General features: G+C 37.8%; 3 protein-coding genes across 9 annotated transcripts in view; 2 read left to right on the top strand and 1 right to left on the bottom strand.

Moving 5' to 3' along the window:
* Window positions 1-24,835, top strand: part of CGNL1 (cingulin like 1) — a 526,252-nt gene that overhangs the window by 281,636 nt on the left and 219,781 nt on the right. The gene's annotated exons all lie outside the window — the stretch shown is intronic.
* LOC311619811 (histone-lysine N-methyltransferase SETMAR-like) overlaps window positions 1-24,835 on the bottom strand; it is a 136,466-nt gene that overhangs the window by 61,662 nt on the left and 49,969 nt on the right. The gene's annotated exons all lie outside the window — the stretch shown is intronic.
* Window positions 1-24,835, top strand: part of TCF12 (transcription factor 12) — a 310,815-nt gene that overhangs the window by 281,596 nt on the left and 4,384 nt on the right. For 4 of the 7 annotated variants that reach the window (XM_084877299.1, XM_084877300.1, XM_084877302.1 and 1 more), the window contains 7 exons: window positions 649-722; window positions 1,710-1,781; window positions 2,494-2,700; window positions 13,549-13,663; window positions 14,541-14,703; window positions 20,552-20,784; window positions 23,775-23,928. In XM_084877299.1, coding sequence (XP_084733425.1) covers window positions 649-722; window positions 1,710-1,781; window positions 2,494-2,700; window positions 13,549-13,663; window positions 14,541-14,703; window positions 20,552-20,784; window positions 23,775-23,917 — 1,007 coding nt within the window. In that variant the 3' untranslated portion in view covers window positions 23,918-23,928. The remainder of the gene's footprint in view (window positions 1-648; window positions 723-1,709; window positions 1,782-2,493; window positions 2,701-13,548; window positions 13,664-14,540; window positions 14,704-20,551; window positions 20,785-23,774; window positions 23,929-24,835) is intronic. The other 3 variants (XM_084877301.1, XM_084877303.1, XM_084877305.1) reach the window with 1 other exon arrangement.

Below are 24,835 nucleotides of genomic sequence, written 5' to 3'. Positions count from 1 at the left end.
TCGTGCTGGGGAAGTTTTTAACCGATAATCCTAAGTACATTTGCCATCATTTGAAATTGGTGCATTTGTGCATGACTAAATCATAAATATGTTTGTACCTTTTAATTTAGAATGCTACTTATCTTCAAGACATTTCCTCTTTTACTATTTGTAATATAATAATGTTCATTTACTATTCATAATTGCCTATTGAAAGCAACCAAAATGTCCAGCAGTGAGATAATGGTGGGTAAGCAAATTATGATCTAGAGAATAAGATAAATATTAATGTAATCATTCATTAATAGCATTATTTTAAAGACTATGTAAAACCATGGCAGGGACAAAATTTTAAATTGTGTATACTTTAAGTACATTTTATGAAGATATGTTTGCATAGTGACAATCTGAAGAATATGCAAACATAAAAGTAGTTACGTTTTAAAGTACTAGTGTTGGGTTTTTTTGTCGTTGTTTTCTCACCTCCCTTCACTGTTGTATTAACAATGAAAAAGGTTTTTTTTAATGTCTTGGGCTTACAAGAAGCCAATACTGTGCTGAAGGCTGAACAAAAATTTTCATATAAATTTATATTTACCCCCTAGAGAACATTATTAAGAATACTGGAGCTAACTAAAGTGTGGGTACTTTGGGATTTTGTTTTAACAGGTACTAGTCAGTGGCCTAGACCTGGAGGGCAAGCTCCTTCATCTCCGAGCTATGAAAACTCACTCCACTCCCTGGTAAGAGCCTCTTAGAAACATACAGGTCGCTTTTATCTGATAGTATGCAGTTCTTTTTTTTTTTTTTTTTTTAGTAAATCTTGAGTAACAATGGGGGAAAAAAACAGTAGGATAGCATTACACACAAATTCTTTGCTAACAAATGGCCTGATTTAATTGAAGAATATAAGATACATTGGGTGTGCCTTTGCCATCTGTTCTTTGAGACATTAGGCTTCTGGTCTAAGAACAGCTGGTGTTAAAATAGTGTAATGGCATTTTTGTTTCTTTGAAAAATATAGGGCTTAATTCTTCTATACTTTTTCATTTATGGATAAGAGGAAACTTTACAAAGAAAAAAACAACACAGACCAAGTAAAAGCAAGAAAATTAGTCCAGCAATGGAAAATAGTTGTATTTAATGCTTTCTTATATGATGTATATATAATTTAGTACATTTCCATTAAAAATTAAAAATGTAATAGCCATTATTTTTGTCATGAAGATTATTATTTCCCATGTTTTCTTTCTAAAAGAAAATAATGTCTTGTATGAATTGTACAAGTAAAAATGTTATTTAACAAACAAAGCAGTAGAATAAAGGAGCCTGTCTAGGTATTTAGCGTGAAGAATTTGTGGTTGAATGTTAACTACTGTTGCTTTTCTTTGCTTACTACAGAATTACAAAATATTATAAAAACAAAATAAGGATGACTTGATGGAATGCAAATAGAAAAGTTTTTTTTCTGTGACTAATAGAATACTTTAAAGGAAAGTCTTCTCGAATATTTTGAATCACATATAAGCATTTGTGCTATTTAGATGCTAACCTTATAACTTTGCTATTAAATTCCAGCCTTCTCATACCTTAATACAAGTAGATCTCACAGGTCTCCGCGTTAACTTTACTAACATGTTATGCTGACATGCACATCAGCTATTTCCTCATCTCTTTTGGAGTTAATCTTAACCTGTGCTTTGCCTCCTGTTCTGTCTTGACTTTGCCAGAAAAATCGAGTTGAGCAGCAACTTCACGAGCATTTGCAAGATGCAATGTCCTTCTTAAAGGATGTCTGTGAGGTACTATTTCTTTTAGATGGTGCCTTTTTTTCTGTTTCAGTTCATTATAATTCCTATTATCCATTTAAAATCTTCAAGCCTGTACAGACGCCAAAGTCTTTTAAAACCAAACAATGACCATTTCAGTTTTTGTAACAGTATGTAAGAATAGACTTTTGTTTGCTTATGTTGTTGAGAATGATTCTTTTTAAAAGAGCTCTACTAGCATGTGCTTTTGATTTTAAAAATTCTAATATATTTGTGTATGGGCATGTATGTATCCACAGACAGTCTATTATTTCCTCAGTTTTGTAAAAGAGAATATTTGGATGTGTTTACTATTTCAGATAGGTATGCTTTATTCACTTAAAATCACAACTGAAACGATGGATTGGAGAATGTGTCCCCAAATTGCCTTCATTTAAAAGATCAGCATTAAAGTACCCGTTATCTTTTTTATCAGCTATAATTATCAGACAGTAGTACAGTAGCATTCATCTTTTATAAAAATTAAAGAAGTAACTTCATGGTAGATTGGTAAATTGATTTTAGGAAGCAGTGATTTGTTTCTGAAGCTTTGTTAATTTAGCATAGTCTACTTTCTTTGATTATTGATTTGTAGTGCAGGTTTCACTTGCTGTCTTCCATATATCCCCAAGTAGGAAACATAGAAGTTTTAATGAATTTATTAGTTGCCAGTGGTAACCTCCATGTCCTTTTTCAATCACTCCAGCAATCTCGAATGGAGGATCGTTTAGACAGACTGGATGATGCTATCCACGTGCTGCGGAACCATGCTGTGGGACCTTCCACCAATTTGCCTGCTGGTCACAGTGATATACACAGTTTATTGGGACCATCCCACAATGCACCAATTGGAAGCCTCAATTCAAACTTTGGTGGATCAAGCCTTGTTACAAGCAGTCGATCTGCTTCAATGGTAAAATAGTGCTAATTTTTTTTAAATAATAACTCCCAAAGCCTATTGTCCTAAATATTTTTGGGGGAGAGAGGCCTTCTTTTTGAAGGAAAATAAAGTGGCTTTTAAGAATTTATTGGCTGAGCATTGGCCTTAAAATCCTGCTATGATCATGTGCAAAAAGCAGAAACTTTCTACAGAGATCATTTTAGCTTAAACTTGGATTTTTTTTTCTAGATACATATTATTGGCAGAAGAATTTTTGCCTTGAAATGGTGTGTAAAAACTCTGAATAGCAAAAGCAGTAAAGCAAGACTGGATTTCAGGGGTTCTGGTCTAGAAAATCTGTTTATTATAGTTTGGAACCAGCCTTTACTGGCAGAAGGAATGTAAAATTATTTGTACAGGTCCATATTTAAGCTTTATTCCCAAATGAAGAAAAAGTGTGGGGGAAGTTTTAAGAATGGCTATAATTTAAGTGACACTGAAAGGAAACAATTTTAGATTAATCCCCAAAGAGAATAAAATAATTCAGTTCATCTTTTTTTAAATGTGGTAATTCTTTAGAGGGAAAAAAGTAAAATTCTATAGCTATGCACATCACCAATTTTATTTTGAATGTCTTACACTATTTTTTGAACCTGCTATTTAACTGATACCATGTGTATATGACATGGTTTCTAAGATTCATTGCATGGTGTGAAATACTCTCCTATGAAACAGATTTATAGCTGAAAGCCATATGATCAAGGCTGAAACTCACCTATCATCAAAATAATTAGGTGCCCCAAATGCTGAAGGCTTGTGTTCTGTAAAATAGGATTGGTTGCAGATTTTCACATTTACGTGTCAGATAGTCATCAACGTTCATTTTGGAGCTGCTGAGGTAAAGTCAAACAAGGCAGCCTGGTTTCGTGAGAACTGTTTTCAGTAACATGGTGACATTAGATATAACTTTATATCTTAACAAACAGATTTTTGTGGGGATTTTTTTTGGGGGGGGCGGGGTGGGTGGCAATGTCAAGCTATCTTGAAATTCACTCTCCTTTAAAGTTAGTTTTTGCTGCTATTGATAAGATAATAAATGTGTGAACATTTATAGATTGTGAGACTCATAGAAATATTTATATTATTGAAATACTATCTATCCTTATTTGGAAGTATATTTTAATCCCAACTTTATCTGTACTACAACATTTGCAGTTTTTACTTTTCTCACCTCTTAATCATTTTTTAATTATTGTATATAGATTACTCTTTATATTCCAGTTTATCTCCTATAATATTTAATACTAGAGGCCTGGTGCATGAAATTCATGCACGAGGGGGCTTGTCCCTCTCCAATCTGGGACTCCTCGATCCTATTGGGATTGGGTCTAAACGGGCAGTTGGACATCCCTCTCACAATCCAGGACTGCTGACGCCCAACTGCTCACCTGTCTGCCAGCCTGATCACCCTCAACCACTCCCCTGCCAGCCTGATTGGTGCCTAATTGCTCCCCTTCCAGTCTGTTTGCCCCTAACTGCCCTCTTCTGCAGGCCTGGGTCCCCCCCCTAACTGCCCTCCCCTGCAGGCCTGGTCACCCATAACTGCCCTCCTCTGCAGGCCTGGTCATCCCTAACTGCCCTCCTCTGCAGGCCTGGGGACCCCCCCCCCCCAACTGCCCTCTCCTGCAGGCCATCTTGTGTCCACATGGGGGTAGCCATCTTGTGTGTTGGAGTTTTGGTCAATTTGCATATCACTCTTCTATTAGATAGGATAGAGGCCTGGTGCATGGGTGGCGGTCAGCTGAGTTGCCCTGAAAAGTGTCCCGGATCGGGGTGGGGGTTCCCTTGAGGCATGGGGCAGCCTGGGTAGGAGCCTATGGTGGTTTGCAGGCCAGTCACACCCCCTGGCAACCCAAGTGGAGGCCCTGGTATCTGGCATTTATTTACCTTCTATAATTGAAACTTTGTAGCCTTAAGCAGAGGCCAAGGCAGGCCAGGGCTGTAGAAGCTTGGCTTCCTCTATCACTGGGGGCAACTCAGGTCTTCTGCTCTCTCCAGCTCCGTGGCTGCCACCATTTTTGTTGGGTTCTATTTATCTTCTATAATTAAAACTTTATAGCCTTGAGTAGAGTCCAGGGCCAGCCAGGGTGTGCGGAAAGCTTGGCCTCCTCAATTGCAGGGGAAACCCAAGCCTCCTGCTCACTCTGTGGCCGCAACCATCTTGGTTGGGTTAATTTGCATACTTGCTCCTGAATGGCTGGTGGGCGTGCCTTGTGAGTGTAGCAGAGGTGCCACAATTTGCATATTACTCTGTGAGTGTAGCAGAGGTGCCACAATTTGCATATTACTCTTTTAGTAGATAGGATATCTGATTCTTCCCAATTAAAATGGGTGTGCCTATGTTCCAATAAACGTTTATTTCAAAAAAATGGGTTCCTTTATTTGTACAAAATAGAACCTGTGGGCGGGGGGGTTTCTGTTTTGTTTTTGGATGTGTGTTTTGTTGTTGTTGTTGTTGTTGTTGTTGTTAATCCGCACCTGAGGATTTTTTTCCCATTGACTTTTAGAGAGAGTAGAAGGGGAAGAGGGGAGAAAGAGAAAGAAATTCAACGGGGTGGGGGATTGAACCTGCAACCTAGGCTTGTGCCCTTGACCAAGAATTGAACCTAAGACCCTTCAATCATTAGGCCGATGCTCTAATCAATGAGCCCTGAAGGCCAGGGCTAGAAGGTAGTTTTTACCAACTTTTTGTTGTTTTGTTTTTGTATTTATCAACTTTGGATATTAGTTGGGAAGGGATTTTTTTTAAATCCATTCCTTTAAAGCCATCTAGAAATCCAGTACATTTTAAAGGACATGTACTAATAAAGGGGAAATTGTTTCATTAGATAATCGCCCTGAAGCTTTTAATTAAGAAAGTAGCCACATATATTCTCTAGGAATTTGCTGCCTACTTCAGAGCATGAACAAAAGGGCTGCCAGAGATATTTTTTACAAAGGAATCAAGAAAAAAAAGTTTTCTGAAACATCTGGCTTTGTCTGAGCAGCAGCATTATCCCACAACAACTAAGCCAAGGTATTGCTTAATGTGTCCATCACGGTCTTCCATTCAGTGCTTATAACTCTCTGAGAGGACACAGAGCTGGTAAAAATCTGCTAGACATCATCAACTATATCCTCCCGATTCAGACACAATCTCTAGTAGAGGTGGAGATTTAGATGTTTTTGCCAGGCTTGCCCTCAAAATATAAAGTATTAACTTATAAAGTTTGACACTAAGGTGAGTCAGTATTTCACTTGTCTTCCTGAAATGAACTTTTAGCTGTGAATCCTCATTTCTCAGTGTCAGCAAAATGACCAGAGGGTGGAGTAAAATAAAGATCAGTCTGCTGGTGACTCTCCTAATTAAGTCTTAGGCATACTATTGAGGAAAACTGTTTTGTGGTTGTTTTTTTTTTAATTATATTTTATTATTATTGACATCATTACAGATGTAACCCCCATCCAGCCAAGGAGGAAGACTCTTATCCTAGTGTTTCTATCCATGTCTGAGGATTTTTCCATCAGAACCCACCTATATGGATTCAATTATTTTCATATTCTTGGAGGGTGTGTGATTTGGGAGGACATAATTGTAACTATAGACAGCCATCTCTAAGAGTTATCTCCTGCTTTTATTCCATATATTGTAACTGAAAAAATGACACAGTTTTACTTTCTGGCATTACCTTTTTTTTTTTCTTGTTTAACTTTCTGGAGTTCATATACTTTTCCTCTGTGTGATCATAAGTTAGTATTTGTTTTAGGCTCCTAAAAATGGAGGTCATATGGTCAAAATTACAAAGTAACCACAGAAATATCAGTTTATCAGTAATTCTATATCACCTATAGAATTTGTGAGGTTGCCACTCAAAAATATTTACTTTTCATCATTCTATTTGTTTTCTTGCAGAGATAGAATTATTCTAATAAGCATAAATACTATTTCAGTAATTCCACAGAACATTCAGATAATATTTTTGTTGTAGTGGATTTTGTCCTAATGGGCATTTATTGTAAATCACCATCCTAATTGCAAGCTTTAAATATGATATTGCTTTTTTCCTAGAATTTAGAAGGTCAGCATACTTTCCCTATAAAACAGTAAATATTTCAGTTTTGTGAAATATTAAGCTATGTGATCTCTGTTACAGCTATTTAACTCTGACTTTGTAAAGTGAAAGTGAAGACATAGATATTACAAAAACAAATGGGTGTGGCTGTGTTTCAGTAAAACTTTATTTACAAAGAAGCGTTCCTTTATTTATTTAAAAAAAAAAAAAAAAAAAAAAAAAGGCAGACCAGACTTGACCTACTGCCCATACCTTCCCAATACCCAATGTAGAACATAAATTATCTTCCCAGTACAGGAAATCAGGGTTAGCAAGCTTTTTTTTAACTTACCTTTTTTTTTTTTTTTTTTTTTTGAGCCTGAAATTTTTTGCTTATATTGTTTTATTTTATTTTTAAACATGTCTTTATTGATTTTAGATATAGAGGAAGGGAGGGAGGGAGGGAGGGAGGGAGGGAGGGAGGGAGGGAGGGAGGGAGGGAGGGAGGGAGGGAGGGAGGGAGGGAGGGAGGAAGAAAACAACATCGATTGGTTGCGTCCTATACATGCCTTTACCAGGGACTGAAGCCACAACCTGGACATATGCCCTGACCAGGAATCGAACTGGTGACTTCCTGATTCATAGGTCGACATTCAGCCACTGAGCAATACTCACCAGGCTGCTTATATTGTTTTAATGAGTAATTTGGAAGTTGTATTGAAGCAGAATATTTGAGGTGAGCCAGCATGTACTGGGAGTGGAAGAATAAGAGTTGATGACAGGATAAATGTGGTAGAGGGAACTCAGTTCCCAACCTGCAGTGCTATCAAGATCACTTGTGATGTAGCCTTGGCTGGGTGGCTCAGTTGGTTGGAGTGTCATCCCATACACTAAAGGTAGCATGTTTGATTCCCTGTTGGGGCACATACTTAGGTTTTGCTTTCAATGCTCAGTCAGGTCATGTGTAGAAGGCTACCAACCAGGTTTTCCCTTACAGACTAAATAAAATAAAAAATGTAAAAAAACAAAAACAAAAAGATTACTTGTGATGTTAGAACTACATGGTGGACGGGTCAACCAGAATAGTGTCCTTGGTCAAGAACATAGCCTTGTTGCTAAGACCCTTTCTTTACATTGTCTTTAGTTACAACAAGGTTGTGTCAATAAGGTCATCCACAGCTGATAGTATTGATTTGTAGATCAGTCTTACTGTATTTTTTAATTAAAAAAATTAATGTTGACATTATTGCAGGTGTCCTCCTTTTTATCCCACTTTGCCCACCTCCACCCAACCTGGCCTCCCCGTCCCTTGGTCTTCACCAAACTATTATCCATCTTATAGAAGAGATAATTGTCTGCTTTTTTTAGTTCCAGAAAAAGATTTTTATATTTCATACCAAGGAGATGAGAAGACTACCATCTGACAAAAATATGTATTAATAGGACTCACTGTCAAAAGACTTCATTTTGACTGTTGTTTCTTTTAACTGAATAGACTTGATTATATCGAAGTTGAGAATTAAGTGAGGTTTCAACTACAGACAGCTTTTTAACATACTTTGGCTATCTAATATACACACAAAATTGAATTTCCTGAACGATTATTATATTGGAAAAAAGAAACTTTAAAAAAAAGGATATATTTAGAGTAACCAGCCTGGCATAGTTTTAATATTTGCTCTTATTTTTTTAATGTGGTTAACATTTTCATTTACTTAATTTTCTATTCTCTTTATTTTTTATTCTCCATATTTGTTTAAGGCAAGTATAAAACTTAAGACTTTTCTTCAGGCACTCTTATTGGGATGTGATTGATATATCATTTAAGTTTTAAGACACAAAATCAGGGTTTTTAGAACTATTAAAATGTCAACATTGGACTATAGTTTTGCTCCCATTTATGTAGTATAAGAATAAACTCTTGGAATAAACTATTGACAGAAAACAATGATTGTATGAAGTAGAAAACTAAAAAGGAGTAGAATCCCTAATTTCATTTGGGCATTACAAAGAGGTTTCCACAATATAAAGTTATTATACATCACATCTATTTATGGCTGTAATATCTAAAATACTGGGGCCCATTGAGATAGATCCATTATAGCATTGTATCTTTCACACAAAGTACTCAGTTATTCCTCAATGATTTCAACTTCAAACTAAGTTAGATTAGGAGCTTTTTGTATTAATGGAAGCTTGGTGCAAATCTTAAAAAGTTCCTTATTTATGACATTGGATAAAATTCCATCCATGAGGTCTTTTGATTTTTATTTTATCGATACAAGTCATGGGGAAATTTAATCCAAGCATTTCTTTTTTTTCCCTTTCCTTTTTTTTTTTTTTTTTTTTTTTTTTATTGCTTTGGGGTTTTGTTGTTTAAGCTGTGGTTGGAGAGATCTGTGGTATTTTTCTTCTCTTTTTTTTTTTAAATTGCTTTGGGTTTGTTGTTTAAGCTGTGGTTGGAGATCTGTGGTATTTGTTTTCTGAGAACAAAATAAATAACATTAACTCATGAAATTTAAAGCTACTTTATATGATTTTAAAATATAAATCATGTCTGTTTTTCAAATCCTAATGCAGTTAGAGAGACTGTTTTTTCTAAATTCTAAGATATTTCAGATTAAATTGTTAAAGACTAAAGCAAATAAGATATTTTGTTTAAAATTAGCATTTTTCTCACTTATCAAAATAAATATGGAGTCATTTTAACTTTATATTTAAATAGTATTTAGTCTAATTGGTATAAATTTATATACTGTAAGAACTGTTTGCCTAGGTTTCAACTGAATTGAAGGAGTTTATTTTTAACTGTATTTTACTTGTTCTTACCTATTTTTTCTCAAATGTGCAATTTAAAAAAAAATACTTTTATTAAGACCACATTAAAGTGTTTAAGGATTTTGATACAGTTTTTAAATTTAAAATTGTTCAAAATGGCAGCATTTCTTTAAAGTTTAAAAATCTTACAGGTTCTGTATTACGGAAATATCACTAAAAGGAACCATAACAAGTGGAATTCTGCTATTTCTAGCATAAATCCCCTCTTTAGGTAAAACAAAATGTATACAATACATAAAGATCCTTTCATCAGTCTGTAGATTAGTACTGATTAATTTAAATCATTAGTGTTCAGTGAACAGTACAAATTATTATAATAGAATTCAGAATCAGGGGGGAATTCATTCATTCTGAGTTCTCTTTCAGTCTGTTCCTTAATTCACAAGACCCCTTATTCATCAACTAATTAGATTTAACATTTTTTCATCATGGGTGCTAAAGCCTTTGGCCAAATGAAATGAAAACAGGTTTCTTGAAGGGTACTTCCACCAAAGTAAGGCCAGGCAGATTGTGAAGATTGAGAATGCAGGAAGATGTTATTTAATGGGATGGGCTTTTATTCTGACATGGAGTTCTTCATAATAATTGAAACTTTGAGCATAGCAGGCCTAAGGGTTTGCTTTCCCCTGCTACTCTCCCTATAAGCAGTCTGTCAGCTGTATGCTAACGAGATGAACAATTAAACAGGGTCCTATCTGGCTGGCCTCAGCGCTCTGGGCCAGACAAAGAACTGTTTATACACCTGTTGTGTGTGTGTAGACAGAGCCATATGAATGGGTAACTGCAGATTAAAGAGAGGATATGGCAGCCAAGGTGAGCAAGGGTTAAAGACAACTATAAGAACTGTAAAAGTCAAATTCTCCAGAAAATATATGAGGGCCATTTGTAAAGGGAATCAAGTTACAAAGAAAAAGTTCCTGCTAACTTCATTAACATGAAAAACTGCAGACTTCACATGTTTTGTTAGTCTGAGGCCAATTTTTAAAGCTTTGATTTTTTTTTTTTCTTTTGGAAGCCAATGATGTAGATTGGTATGGAAAAAATAGTTTATAGTACTCCATAGAGACAAAAATATTTGCTGGCATTTATTCCCAAAACAAATCAAGCAACCTTTCTGGTTTTCCTTCAGGGAAAAGCAAATTCACTAAAATTTATTGTTTAGATACTGATCCTTTGTCAGCCAAACCTTTCATCAGAAAGGAGGTGATAGAGCATTTTATTAGTAGAGATTCAGAAAATCAAAGAATTACTATCATAATTAAATAAAAAGAAATAATAATTTAGCAGATGCATCATCACTCAAATGAGTGAAAATTTTGTTTTTAACTGTCCACTCATTACTTTCTTAAAGAGCTATAAAGTGAATTCCCCGTGTAGTAAATTTACGTTTAAATTTTTTAATTTTTAATGGTTAATTTAAAGTACTTGGCATGATAGCTCAAAACACTAAGAGCAGAATTAACAAATATTACCAAAGACCACAGAAAGTTTTGTTTTAAGATTATTATAAGAATAAGGAAATATTAGCTTTTTACTTTATCCTGCAATGATTTCTTCTGCCAGTCAAATTGTTTTAGTGATATTTTATCTTTAGAATAGGCTTTAAAGTCCCAAAGAATATGCTGTTATATATTGTATTTATACCATAACTTTTTATAAAATGGGATTATTGAACTGACCTTCCTCTTAGATCTTTGAGCAATAAGTGCATAGCTAGCAAGACAGCATCCTATGTGCTAAGAATAAACATGACTAGGATACCCTAGAGACAGAATATCATGAAATATTTTGAGAATAATTTTTCTCTCGAATATAATTTTCACAACCCTCTTTTGCACTGATTGTTAGGTTTAGTTCTTCAGATTTTTCTCAGGTGTTTGTTGTTGTTGTTGTTGTTGTTTTGGGGGTGTTGGGCGGGATCTAAAGGCTTGGGGAAGGTTTTGGAAGGGGATGTTGTTTCTTCCCAACTTTAAGATTTTATTGTTCTAATGCATGATGAAATTGTGTGGTTTAGAAAAAGAATAGAGTCATGCTTGATCACCTAAGAGAGTAGTGATACAACTAATCCTCAATAATGACTAATCTTCAAGTAATTTTAAAAGTAGTATGAAATACATTAAATGGGTTTTTTAAAACTGCATTAAAGATAAGAATAAGGATATAGGTAGAAGACAGACAATTTTTTAAAAGAGTGGTGGAAGACCTGATATAGTTAGGTCCACTATCCAAATGGTCTGCATTGCCTAAAACTTTGCTTTCTTTTGTTTAGTTCATAAGAAAGCAAAGGGATATATTTATACCTCTTAGGGTATAAATCCATACAAAGTCATCCTATCTAATAAAAGGGTAATATGCAAATTAACTGTCACTCCGTCACAAAGATGGCAGCACCCATAGCCACAAGATGGCAGTGCCTAGTCCTCTCAGCCCTGCCAGAGTTCCCCAGTCCCAGGGGGGCGGCCTCTGAGAGCAGGCAGTGTGAGCAGCCTGGCTGAATGCTTGCTTTGTCGCTGCAGCAACGAGGCAAGCGTTCCACTCCTAGCTGCAGAAGGGCCTCTGGCCAGGCTGGGGTGCAGAACACTGCTTTGTCACCCTGGCAACGAGGCAAGCATTGCACGCCTGGCCACAGATTGGCCTCTGGGCCACGGAGAGCCTCTGGGCAGCAGGCGTGGAGTGGCCAGGCCCTGCAGAGCTACTGGCACACAGACTTGTGCGCAGGGCTACTAGTTAAAGATATAAAGCTATATTTTATTACTCGAGGAATTCAGAGTTCGGCAATTGACTGGGATTGAAGGATTTATTGAAAACAGTGGTTAATTGTGACTTGTATAAATTTGGATAAAACAGGGAATAAAAATATATGGCATTTTTGTATTGTCATTTGCTCTTTAAAAATGTTTGAGGCCAGGTATTTAGACAAAGAAAAAACAAGAACTATCTGTTTGTGTGAGGAAAGAGCATGCCAGAGTAAAAATAAATATTATTATTACTTGGAATCTAGCAATATTTTCTTAAATGCAAACTCATGCACCCTTTACAGGGTGAGGCAATGTAGGTTTTCAGTTGTTTGTGTGGAAAATAATACAATAATCCTATATAATAAAAGCCTAATATGCTAAGTGTCCAGTCTGCCATTCAGCCAATCAAAGCATAACATGCTAATGATATGCTAAGGCTGTTCAACTGCTCACTATGACATGTACTGACCACCAAGGGGCAGATAGTTGACCCATTGACCAGTCACTATGACGTGCACTGATCACTAGAAGACAGATGCTCCAACTGGTAGGTTAGCTTGCTGATGGTGTTTGGCCAATCGGGACTGAGCAAGATGGGCCAGACATGCCCTGGAGCCCTCCCACAGTCCCACCCCAGTTGGGCAACCTCCCGCGTCCCACCCTAACCCCAATCATTCACCAGTAGGGTCTCTCTGCCTGTCCTGCACCCTCTTGTAATCCAGGAACACTGGGGGGATGTCAGAGAGCTGATTTCAGCCCAATCCCACAGGCCAGGCCGAGGAACCCTACTGGTGCATGAATTCGTGCACCAGGTCTCTAGTTAATAAATAAATAAGAATAAACTGTGTTTTACATGCTAACAACTATAAGCCTACCTTTGCTCCACCCAGTATTTAAATGGCATTTGGATAAGGTTTTCAGATCAGTTTAGAGGGATTATTGATAGGTCTGATTATGTGTAGTGTTTTATGGCTTCCAGAGTACTCTATCTCTATTAGCTCATTTGCTATAATCCTGTGAGATGTTAAAATTAGAGGTTACAATTTTTTAGTGAAATTTTTAAAATAAATTTAAACTATCAAGTCATTTGAAATCCACAATCCAGAAAAGTTGCTAAATTCAGATGAGTCCTATTGTTGTCCCTAATAAACCCACTGAAAGAATTTAAACAATTATTGCCCCTGAACTGTCTTGACTTCTTTTTTTAACTTTAGGTTGGAACTCATCGAGAAGACTCTGTCAGTCTCAATGGCAATCATTCAGTCCTGTCTAGTACAGTCACTGCTTCAAGCACAGATTTGAACCATAAAACACAAGAAAATTATAGAGGTATTGTTTGTTTTTCGTAATAATACAGACAGAGATTGATTGCATTGGAGCAGTCACCTTTCTCACAGGCGGATTCATATCTGTGACTCAAAAGTCATCTTTAGTGGGAGAATTCCAAACAGTAGTGCTGCTGAAGGTTCCATTCAGCCCATTTGGCTGGGTAAATTATAGAACTGATAGATAGAACCACTTACAAAGTGTTCTTCAGTTTTTACCTGTCTTTTTCTTACCTGCTCTTGCTTCTGTGTGTCTGTCTTCTTTAATCACTTCCCCTCATGACTGAGTCTTCATGGTCCCTAGAGGCACTGGGAATGATATGTCTGAGTATGTAGAGAGCTCTGAATGAGAGGAGCTGTTGTTCAGAAATAGTTCAGTTGTAGGAATAGCTCTGTTAAAAAGCAAACTGGTAAATATTGTAATAGAGCTTATAAATATTATAAGTACAAATCTATAGCTAATATTAAGGATACCAAAGTAAAGTCCTCCCGGTTTTATTTAACCATGACGCCTATTTTATCGTGTTTATTCACGAAAGTGTTAATATTTCCTTGGCAGAATCTTAGAAGTCAGTGTCTAAAACTCCATCAAGTTTGTCATAACCTTGTTCATTTGTTACATAGTGCCTAAAAGTTACCATTATATGGACCATCAAGGCCAGCTTGTTCTTCTAAATCCAGATGCTTTAAAAAAAAATGTTTTCTCTTAAGATTTGTGGGCATGCTCTCCCCAGCTCTAAATAGTATATTTCCCTACATCTTCATATTTCCCTCATAGCCCTCTGACAGCTAAGAGTATTTACCTTCTCAATAGTGTTTTACTGACTTAGTTTTAATTCATGCATCTGGATGTTTATTTTGTTTCTTTGACTCTTTGTTAGGTGGCTTGCAAAGTCAGTCTGGAACTGTTGTTCCAGCAGAAATCAAGACTGAAAACAAAGAGAAAGATGAAAACCTTCATGAACCTCCTTCATCAGATGACATGAAATCAGATGATGAATCCTCCCAAAAAGATATCAAGGTTTCATCTAGAGGCAGAACAAGGTATTTATCAACATTCAGGTGTTAAATTACACTCATTTGCCATGTGTGAAAGTATCGGGAAATTAAAGGGTATTATGCATTTATTATTTAGTGTCAGCTGTGTTCTAACTGCTATGTTGGGACTTTATGTATGTTATCTCATTTAATTCTCACAGCATCCCTAGAAGGAAACCATACAAAGCTGATTCAAAAACTATGTTTTCTATTATACCACACTATATTAGGGTCTACATATTAAAAAAAAATTACATTTCTCCCCACAGTGCTTGTAAGGGAAGTCTATAGTCTGTAAGACAATTAGAGGACAAAATAGCTAAAACAAATTAAATTGTTCATTATACACATTTAGATATAGTTAATAAATATCTGAACATACTAATATAAGGCTAAATATATGGTAAGAATCTATTGTATGATTTAAAGCCAAGAGCTGGCAAATTATAGGCCATGGACCAAATCCAGCCCACTGCCAATTTTTATTTTTTATTCTTTTACAGAATGTATTTTGTTTTTTTTTTCCAATCCCCACTAAAGGATATGCTTTTGGGTTTGTTTGGTTTTTTAATTTATTTATTTGAGAGAGATAAAAAAAAAAAAAAAAACATTGAGCTGTTGCTTTTCACATGTACCCCAATCTGGGAATTGAATCCACAGCCTGGGCAGGGCCCTGACCAAGAATTGTACAGGATGACACTCCAACCAACCAAGCCATACCTGCCAGGGCTGCCTGTTTTTACAAAAAAATTTTAATAGAACACTTTCAAACCTTATTTATTTACATACTAGAGGCTGAGTGCAGGAAATTTGTGCACTCGGGAGTGGGGGTCCCTTTGGGAGCCCTTGGGGGATGTTTGACTGACTGTTTAGGCCCACTCCCCAGGCCATCCTTAGCAGACATCCTTAGCGCTGCTTCAGAGGCAAGAGAGGCTCCTGTCACCGCCATTGCACTCGCCAACTGTGAGCCCGGCCCTCTAGCTGAGCAGCACTCCCCCTGTGGGAGTGCACTGATCACCAGGAGGTTAGTGTGTGTCATATTGACTGGTCATTCTGCCATTCTGTCTATTTGCATATTAGCCTTTTATTATATAGGATTGTCTATGGTTGCTTTTGCATGGAAGTAATAGCAGTTTTGAGTCACTGGCAAAAGAGAGTCATGGCCCACAAAGCTGAAAATATTTACTAACTGGCCCTTTATAAAAAAAAGTTTGCAGACTCCTGGTTTAAACACTGATTTGAGAAGAGTATAGAGAAGAAAATATTCTAAATGGGCTGATGTTGAGGAAGGTTTTCCAGAAATTTGACTTGACCCTGCTTTGAAGTATGGATATTGACACATAATGTTAATTTGAAATGATTTTCAGATTCTTCCCTCAGATTTTTTTTACAGTTATATATTAAAACTAGATGACTTAGTATATTTGTGGCCCATCCTATTTCTTGGTATATATTCACTTATAAATATGTATATATCACATATATATGAACTATAAACATTGTTCTTTGTATTAAATTATGGCACAAAGGAGATTACAGTAAGTGTGATAGATATAAAAAGCCAGCATGGTCCTTCCTCTATTTAAATACTTAAAAAGATGTCCTTTTGCCTTTGACATTCTCACTGTTTTCAGCACTTTAACATTTTTTGGGGGGGAAAATTAAATCTTAAGATACTGATGCTAATATTTTAGTATGCATTGTACTCACTTGTGGATCATGGAATCTATAGACCGCTCCTTTGAGGCCTTACTTCTTCCACAGTTTTATTATTCAAATAGAATTTTAAGGGGAAAAGTTACATGTTTCCTCTTCATCTTCTTATAGATCAGAGGTTTGAAAATTTTCTGTGTAAATGGCCAGGTAAATCAATATGTTCAGCTTTGTGGGCCCTATGTCGCAACTGCTCAACTCTGCCATTGAAGCAGAAGAGCAGCTATAGACAATACATCAACAAATGGGCTGGCTCTTCCAATAAAATTTTATTTACAAAAATAGATAGCCAGCTGCTGGGTCATAGTTTACTGAAGCCAGTTATAGATCATCAGAAATTGAGAGGCAGTAAAATAGGTTAATAATAACAATATTTAGTAATTAACAATATGTCCTTCACACAAAGTAAGGCTAGCCTGGGTTTTCCTCATGGCTCCATCATATACTTGCCAAGTAACCTTGGGCAAGTCATTCAAAGTCTCTGAGATAGAATCCTTGTGGGAATAAACTGAAATGATGCACATAAAGCCCTTTACACACTGTCTCACATGCAGTAAACACTCATTAAATATAATAGAGTTACTGTTATGATGATGGTAATGCTAGGTGTGTGGGAGAGCTTTGCTTCCATTGAGCACTGACCTGGGTTCTTGTCGTCATACTGCCACTAATTGGCTTTGCGATCCTAGGGAGATAACTGATTTCTATGGATCTTGCTGTGGTTTTCAATCCTGCTGCACAGGCTCCAGAAACATTTTAGAAGTACAAGCTCACTAAATCAGCATGTGGTAGTGGACCTATTTTTTTTTAAGTGTTCCTAAAGATTCCAATAAATGGCCACATTTAGAAATCTTTGGGGTAGATGATCTGTCAAGGTCCCTTTGCAGTCTAAGCTAGTGATTGTCTATTAAAAGAAGAATACTTTTATGTAATTCTTGACAATTAGTATATAGGAATCTATTGTGTACTTCTTTATTACAGTACTCAGCATATTAGAAAAGAGGGGGAAACATCTGTTTGTTTGTTTTTTAATATATTTTATTGATTTTTTACAGAGAGGAAGGGAGAGAGATAGAGAGCTAGAAATGTCGATGAGAGAGAAACCTCGACCAGCTGCCTCCTGCACACCCCCCACCGGGGATGTGCCCACAACCAATGTACATGCCCTTGACTGGAATCGAACCTGGGACCTTTCAGTCGCAGACCGACACTCTATCCACTGAGCCAAACCAGTTTTGGCAAACATCTGTTCTTTGTGCACATCATCTTAAGGATCTGAGAATCTCTGCTCAATAATTTATTTCTGAAATATACGTAGAATTTTCTAGAATTTATTCCAAAGCATCTCCCTTCCATGTTTTTTCTGATATCTTAATGCATTTTTATTACAGAAATTTGGAAAATACAGAACAGTGTACAAAAAAATCACAATAAACTCTACCACCCAGTCAACTACTGTCTACTTTTCAAGGAATATCTTTTTCCATAAACATAGTTTAAATTTGAATTAAACTGGAAATAATTTTTATAATGTCAACTTTTTTTTCATTTAACATTTTTAACTTTTTCATCTATTCCTAAATGTTTCCTGCAAAATGGAAGAATATTTGTACCACCCCCAACAGTTTCCACATGGGCCTTTGTATCAGCACCCTCTCCCATCCCCTAACAACCTCTGATCTGCTTTCCATTACCATAGTTTTTTTCTGGAAGTTCATGTAAATAGACTCATACAGAATGTAGTCTTCTGTGTCTGGCAGCTCTTACTGAATGAATCTGCAGCTTGATTTTTTTTATTTTTATTTTTTTAGAGGATGCATAGTAGGCCACTGTCTGGATGTATGGGATTTATCCACGAACCTCCTATTTTTGGCCTCCAATGTGTCACTAATGTAATAGTTCTGTGATCAACTTTCTTTACATAAATTTCTTTGTACATCTCCAATTGTATCCATAGGATGAATTTCTAAAGTTAGAATTAGTGATTAAGAGGTAATGAATATTTTAAGGCTTTGAATTTTTATTTTGCCAATTTGTCCTTCAAAAATATTGTTTCAGTTCCCCATGTTTTTAAAATTTTTTTATCCTCACCTGAGAATATGTTTACTGATGTGAGAGAGAAGTATTGATCAGTTGCCTCCTGTATGTGCCCTGATTAGGAATTGGACTGATGCTTCAACCTTCTGAGCCACCCAGCCAGGGCCAGTAAACCCATATTTTTAATTATCACTACTGATGATATTTCCCTCTGGAATAAAAAATGGTGATTTTCTGAGATACTTCTTGCGCTCTATGCTTCAAGCTTTTTTCTGTTTACCAGATGACTGCCAGCATATATTTAAGAGTATAGATTATACAAATCAATGTACTGGCGTATGAGGACAGTGCTTCCCACATTTTAAAGTACATATAAATCAACTTGGGATTCTGCTAAAATGCAGATTTCTGTGTTGTTAATAAGCTCCAGTAATGCTCATGCTGCTGACCACATTTTGAGTGGCAGAGTGCCTAGAATATTATGTAGTCATTCAAATTATATTTATGAAGAGTTTCACTAGCATGGAGAAGTCTTCACGCTGTACTATGCAATGGAAATGCATTTTTAATGTACAGAATGGGGCAAAATAGATTTACAGTTGTTTGTATGGAAAATAATACAATCCTATATAATAAAATTTGTGCATGGGGGAGGAGGGGTATCCCTCAGCCCAGCCTGCACTCTCTCCAATCTGGAATCCCTCTCATAATCCAGGATTTCTGGCTCCCAACTTCTCACCTGTCTGCCAGCCTGATAATCCCCTAACTACTCCCCTGCCAGCCTGATGGACGCCTAACTACTCCCCTGCCCCTAACTGCCCTCCTCTGCTGGCCCAGTAACTCCTAACTGCCTTCCCTTGCCTGCCTGCTTGGTTACCCCTAACTGCCCTCCCCTGCTGGCCTGGTTGCCCCCAACTGCCCTCCCCTGCAGGTCTAGTTGCCTCTAACTGTCATCCCCTGCCTGGTTACCCCTAACTGCCCTCCCCTGCTGGCCTGATCGCCCCCAACTGCCCTCCCCTGTAGGCCTAGTTGCCTCTAACTGTCGTCCCCTACAGGCCTGGTTCTCTGCCCCCCCCCCAACTGCCCTCCCCTGCAGGCCGAAGTCCTCCCAACTGTCCTCCCCTGCAAGCCTGATCACCCCCAACTACCCTCTTCTGCTGGCCTGGTCATCCCTAACTGCCCTCTCCTATAAGCCTGATTGCTCCCAAATGCCATCCCCTGCTGGCCATCTTGTGATGACCATCTTTGACCACATGGGGGTGGCCATCTTTAACCACATGGGTGGGCCATCTTGTGTGTTGGAGTGATGGTTAATTTGCATATTACTCTTTTATTAGATAGGTAGAGCTAATATATAAATAGTCACCATGCCCTCATGCCATCATGCTGTAATGGCTCAGACATTCAACACTGAGTAGAGAGGTATGGGGACCAGCCAGTCTGCGGCCTGGGAGAGAGACAAGCCACCCAACCTGAGGTCCCCTGCGGCTGTGGCCAGCCCGGGTCCTGGGTGCCTGCGATAGGCTAGAAAAGGGAATCCTGGGTTCTGGGTGTGGGGCAAGGCAGAGGCATTTAGGGGCAATCTGGCAGGCAGGCAGAGGTGGTTAGGGGCGATCAGGCCAGGCAGGCAGGCAGGAGAGTGGTTAGAAGCCAGTAGTCCCAGATTGCGAGAGGCAATTGAACATCCCCCAAGGGGTCCTGGATTGGAGAAGGTGCAGGCCAAGCTGAGAGATCCCATCCCTCCTCTTTCTCTCCCCCCCCCCTCGCATGAATTTTGTGCACTGGGTCTCTAGTTAATAAATAATAATGATAATACAAGAATCTCTATTTTACATATTCACAATTATAAATTGTAAATATGTAAACCTACTTTTAAATTGTAAACCTACTTTTGCCTACCCTGTTTGTGATATCATTTGAATTGCATTTGAAGAAAAACTGGAAAGAAATAGACATTCATATGAAATGTAACTATTACTACTGTTTGTTAATATTTATAAGTAATTTTTTTTTGCATTTTTATACTTTTTTATAATTTCATTCAGTAAACATATTTGTGCTTTATAGGGAATCTAATAGGCATTGTTGTTCCTTTGTTTTTTAGCAGTACTAATGAAGATGAGGATTTGAACCCAGAACAGAAGATAGAAAGGGAGAAGGAAAGGCGGATGGCTAACAATGCCAGGGAGCGCTTGCGTGTACGGGATATCAACGAGGCATTCAAAGAGCTTGGTCGAATGTGTCAGCTTCATTTAAAGAGTGAAAAACCCCAAACAAAACTCCTTATTCTTCATCAGGCTGTGGCAGTCATCCTTAGTCTTGAACAGCAAGTCAGAGGTAAGTAGGTTCAGCAAAGATACATAACTGTTCTGCCTCAGGTGGGCAGACATTTCTGTTTTCACTCACTCTTCTCCTAGGCATTTTATTTGTTCAATTAGTACTTCTGCCACTGTATCGTCTGGGTCAAATTTTCTTTCTGGTTCTCTCACCTCTATCTCACTGTATTGGTCAATATCTATAGGCTCAGTGCTTCACACAAACTAACAAAGAGTAATCCTGTGTAACAATGCAAAACAGCCACCCTCCTTCTGCTGCTCAGCATTATGCTTTGTGCCTCTTTGTCCTGTTGATTCTGGTGTCCAACATTCTTGAATTTACCTGCCTAGACCTGTCCTCCTGCTCCTCTGTCTTTCCTACTTCTCTGCTCTCAGTTTCTTGCCTGCTTTACCCTGGGGACATCTACGAGGCCATGCTGTCTGATAGCATGCCTGGTCATGGCCCCTCCTGGCTTGGCCTCATATGGATGTCCTCTATACCCATGTCAATAAGGCATCAGGACTTCTTTGTTGATCCCTGATCAGGAATGCCATGACCTTCTTGGGCTGATATGCACTGGCATGCCTGAATGTCCCTAAGAGCAAAAGTGTAATTATTAGGTTCATCCACTACTGACTCAGAAAGCTTCCCCAGCTGTTCAACTTCTTAAGAAGTTTGATGGAATCTTGAAGATGCTTTGAAACTTCATTTTTTTGAACAAGCATTTATTACTCTGTCCCATTCAGCTATGTACTAGACCCTGAATTATCAATTAACACAAACCCTTGAGAGGTTCTACCATTGTTTTGTGTTTTTTTTAATATATTTTATTGATTTTTTTTACAGAGAGGAAGGTAGAGGGATAGAGAGTTAGAAACATTGATGAAAGAGAGACATCAATCAGCTGCCTCCTGCACACCCCCTACTGGGAATATGCCCGCAACCAAGACACATGCCCTTGACCGGAATCGAACCCAGGACATTTCAGTCCGCAGGCCGACGCTCTATTCATTGAGCCAAACCGGTTTTTGCTCTACCATTGTTCTTGCTTTTTTGCAAACTACTTGTATATCTTTTTATCCAAAATTATGAATGCCTCATCCTAAGCCTTTTTTCAAGAATTTATAGATGTAACCTTGGGTTTCAGACTCTGCCTCTCTCTTCATTGAGAGAAATTTCATCTGTCTTATTTATTGGATATTTGTGTAATATTTCATGTGAAGGAAGTTGGAAAAGAAAAAAGAAATAGGAGTAGACAGATGCTTGACAACTATAACCATAAAACTCCCTGCACTGATTACAGGAAGAATACTCTCTTTAGTAGGGAAAGCAGAGTAAAGAACTAGAACACACTTTCAGAAAAATATGCAGCAGTAATTTATCTATCCACTTCCCATCAGTTTCTACAAGGGTGTTGATTTTGTTTACATGTCTAGTTTGGGCATCCCCTGGACATCCCCTCGGGTTTGGGAGGACACTCCAAGACTGTAAGAAGCTGTGTACAGCCTGTCACCCCAGACAAGTGTTCTACGGGGAGGCCAGCCAGGCCCAGGCCCAGTGCATCTGGGGAACAGCAGGGAAAGTGGCTTTCCCTCCAGGCCTCCGATTCTGCCAGAGCACTCTTTGTGCCTTGGGGCCCACATATTAAATCCTGTCTGGCCCCTGCCATTGCCAATTTAAGCCTTTACCTTATTATGACTACACGTTTCCTAATCCTCAGCAGATTTCACATATTACTGTCATGTTTGTACTCTCAGTTTTTACTAAAGATTGAATTACAGTCAAGTACTTCCTCATCAAACTCTTTAACAGGGCAGTGCATCAGCTCACTTCTCTTCCAGTGATAATTTAGACTCGATAGAACTATTACGATTTTAGTTTCCTGGTCTCTTAGAGAGCTTAAAGATGAGTAAACTAGGAAAATGTTCCCAAATCTGATTGGTCGCAGAAACTCCGGATGCTTTTCCTTTTCCTAAACAAATTTTCAGACCGTAACCTAGTAGATTTTAATTTAGTTGCAACAGGATGGTCAAACATTGTAGTCTTAGCGTATTCATTGGTAATACTCCTTACTAAAATCCCACCGAAATGAATAAAAATGGGATTAACTTACAAGGACAGATGGGAGATAAAAGAGCAGCTGAGATAGCAAAACTGTATTATTAAGATGGAAAGAAAGTAGAACAGTGGTAACTGACTTATTTAGAGAGAAGAAATGAAGGGGAGCCTGCAGGAAAACCAGCAAGAAGCAGAGCGGGGTGCCCTCAGAGCCCCCTTTCCTGACCGGCCCTGCACTTTGGAGGTGCTGATTATTGCAGCAGCACCAGGCCTGACGCAGAAAAACTGATTGAAGATCTTCTATGGAAAAGTTGGATCCCTAAGTCTCTTCTCCACTTCATATTGCTTCTGCCCTCTCTTCTCTTCCCCCATAAAAGATAGAGCAGGTATTTTCTAGGGGGAAATGAAACCAGAAAGGCTGCAATTATGGATCACCAAGAAAAGCAGAGGACCTGAGAGGCAGGAAATTGAACAGGGAGCCCCTCAGCCCTGTGTCCCGCTTCGCTTCCCTAACGCTGGCAGCCACGTATATTAACCCATCTTCAAAAGATTGGAGAGCTCTTCTCTAGAGAAACGAAATGCTCTAGAGCAGTGGTTCTCCGCTTTTCTAATGCCACGACCCTTTAATACTGTGGTGACCCCCAACCATAAAATTACTTTTGTTGCTACTTCATAACTGTAATTTTGCTACTATTTTGAATCATAATGCAAATATCTGTGTTTTCCTATGGTCTTGGGCTCTACAGCAGTTGAGAACCGCTAGCAGGGTTGCCTGCTCTAGAGAAAAGACCTCCAGGTTTAGCAATTCCTGAGTAACAATGTCTCAGTTTGGATTACCATAGGATAAAACTCTCAGAAAGAAGAACAACAGTAATTTGCTCAGTTTAAGACCTAAGAGTTCCTGGCTCATAACTTATGATTGTAATAATAAAAATTATTTTCCTCTGTTTCAGAGAGGAATCTGAACCCCAAAGCAGCCTGCCTTAAAAGAAGGGAAGAAGAAAAAGTTTCTGCCGTATCGGCAGAGCCGCCAACCACACTACCAGGAACTCATCCTGGGCTTAGTGAAGCTACCAACCCTATGGGTCATATGTAAACATCAGCCAGGTGAGTAAGAGTATGGAAAGGAGGTCACCTGATGTATCTCAAAGTTAGAACCTTTGAACAGAATGCTCTAGTGGTACTGGTTGTGCTAAAGGTCACATGTAATTTGGAATCCAACATTTTACCTTTCTGTTGTATAGTCATACTTACAGAGCCAGGGTCATCTTATACCCAGTTACTATTCTCTTCAAAGTTCATCCTGTGGTTTATAATAATTTGGGGGGGGGGGGGGAATATGGGGTTCTGTTCTGGATCATCATGAATGTCATTCTGGTCCAAGAAGAAAACAGTGCAATGACTCTTCCTCCAAAAATTACTTTTGCTACCACTTATACTCTTCATTCTCTACCAGAATTACTCAGCTTTATCGTCAACCAGTTTTCTGTTAACCATCCACCTCTTCTTTGCCATGAAATCTTCATTCGTATACAAAAAAGTTACTACTTGTTTCCATTGGATCAATAATGCAAGTTGGTAATATGCATCATTATTCCCAGAAAAAATATCAGTGATACCAATAATCTACAGATGAATGTAAATGTGTCATATATGCTAGAACCAGAATGCCCTTCTCTCTGGAATTATACTTGTTGAAAGACTGTTCTTTTATTTTCCTCTTCATGGACTAAGTACAGTTTACTTCCTTGTGATTTCTTTTTAACTGAGTTGGCAAAAGTAATATGAGAGTGTTGCCCAAGTTGCTCATTTGAATCACCTTTTTCTTAACTATATGCATTTACGTTATCTATAATCTTAGTTGTATAGTTAATGTTTAGGTGCAGAAATGAATGTAGATTGTAATTAAATATTTTGGACAGTAGCATTTTAGCTAATCATCATGGATTAGAAGTAGAACTGGTAATTTCATTTTTGTAATCTGCTTCAGCAATGGGTAGTTCTTTTCCCAGAT

The sequence above is a fragment of the Pipistrellus hanaki genome (genome assembly GCF_964339955.1).
Source record: "Pipistrellus hanaki genome assembly, chromosome: 1".
Taxonomy (NCBI): domain Eukaryota; kingdom Metazoa; phylum Chordata; class Mammalia; order Chiroptera; family Vespertilionidae; genus Pipistrellus; species Pipistrellus hanaki.
Note: the sequence above shows the minus strand (reverse complement) of the source record. Positions and strands in the feature narration are given on the sequence as shown.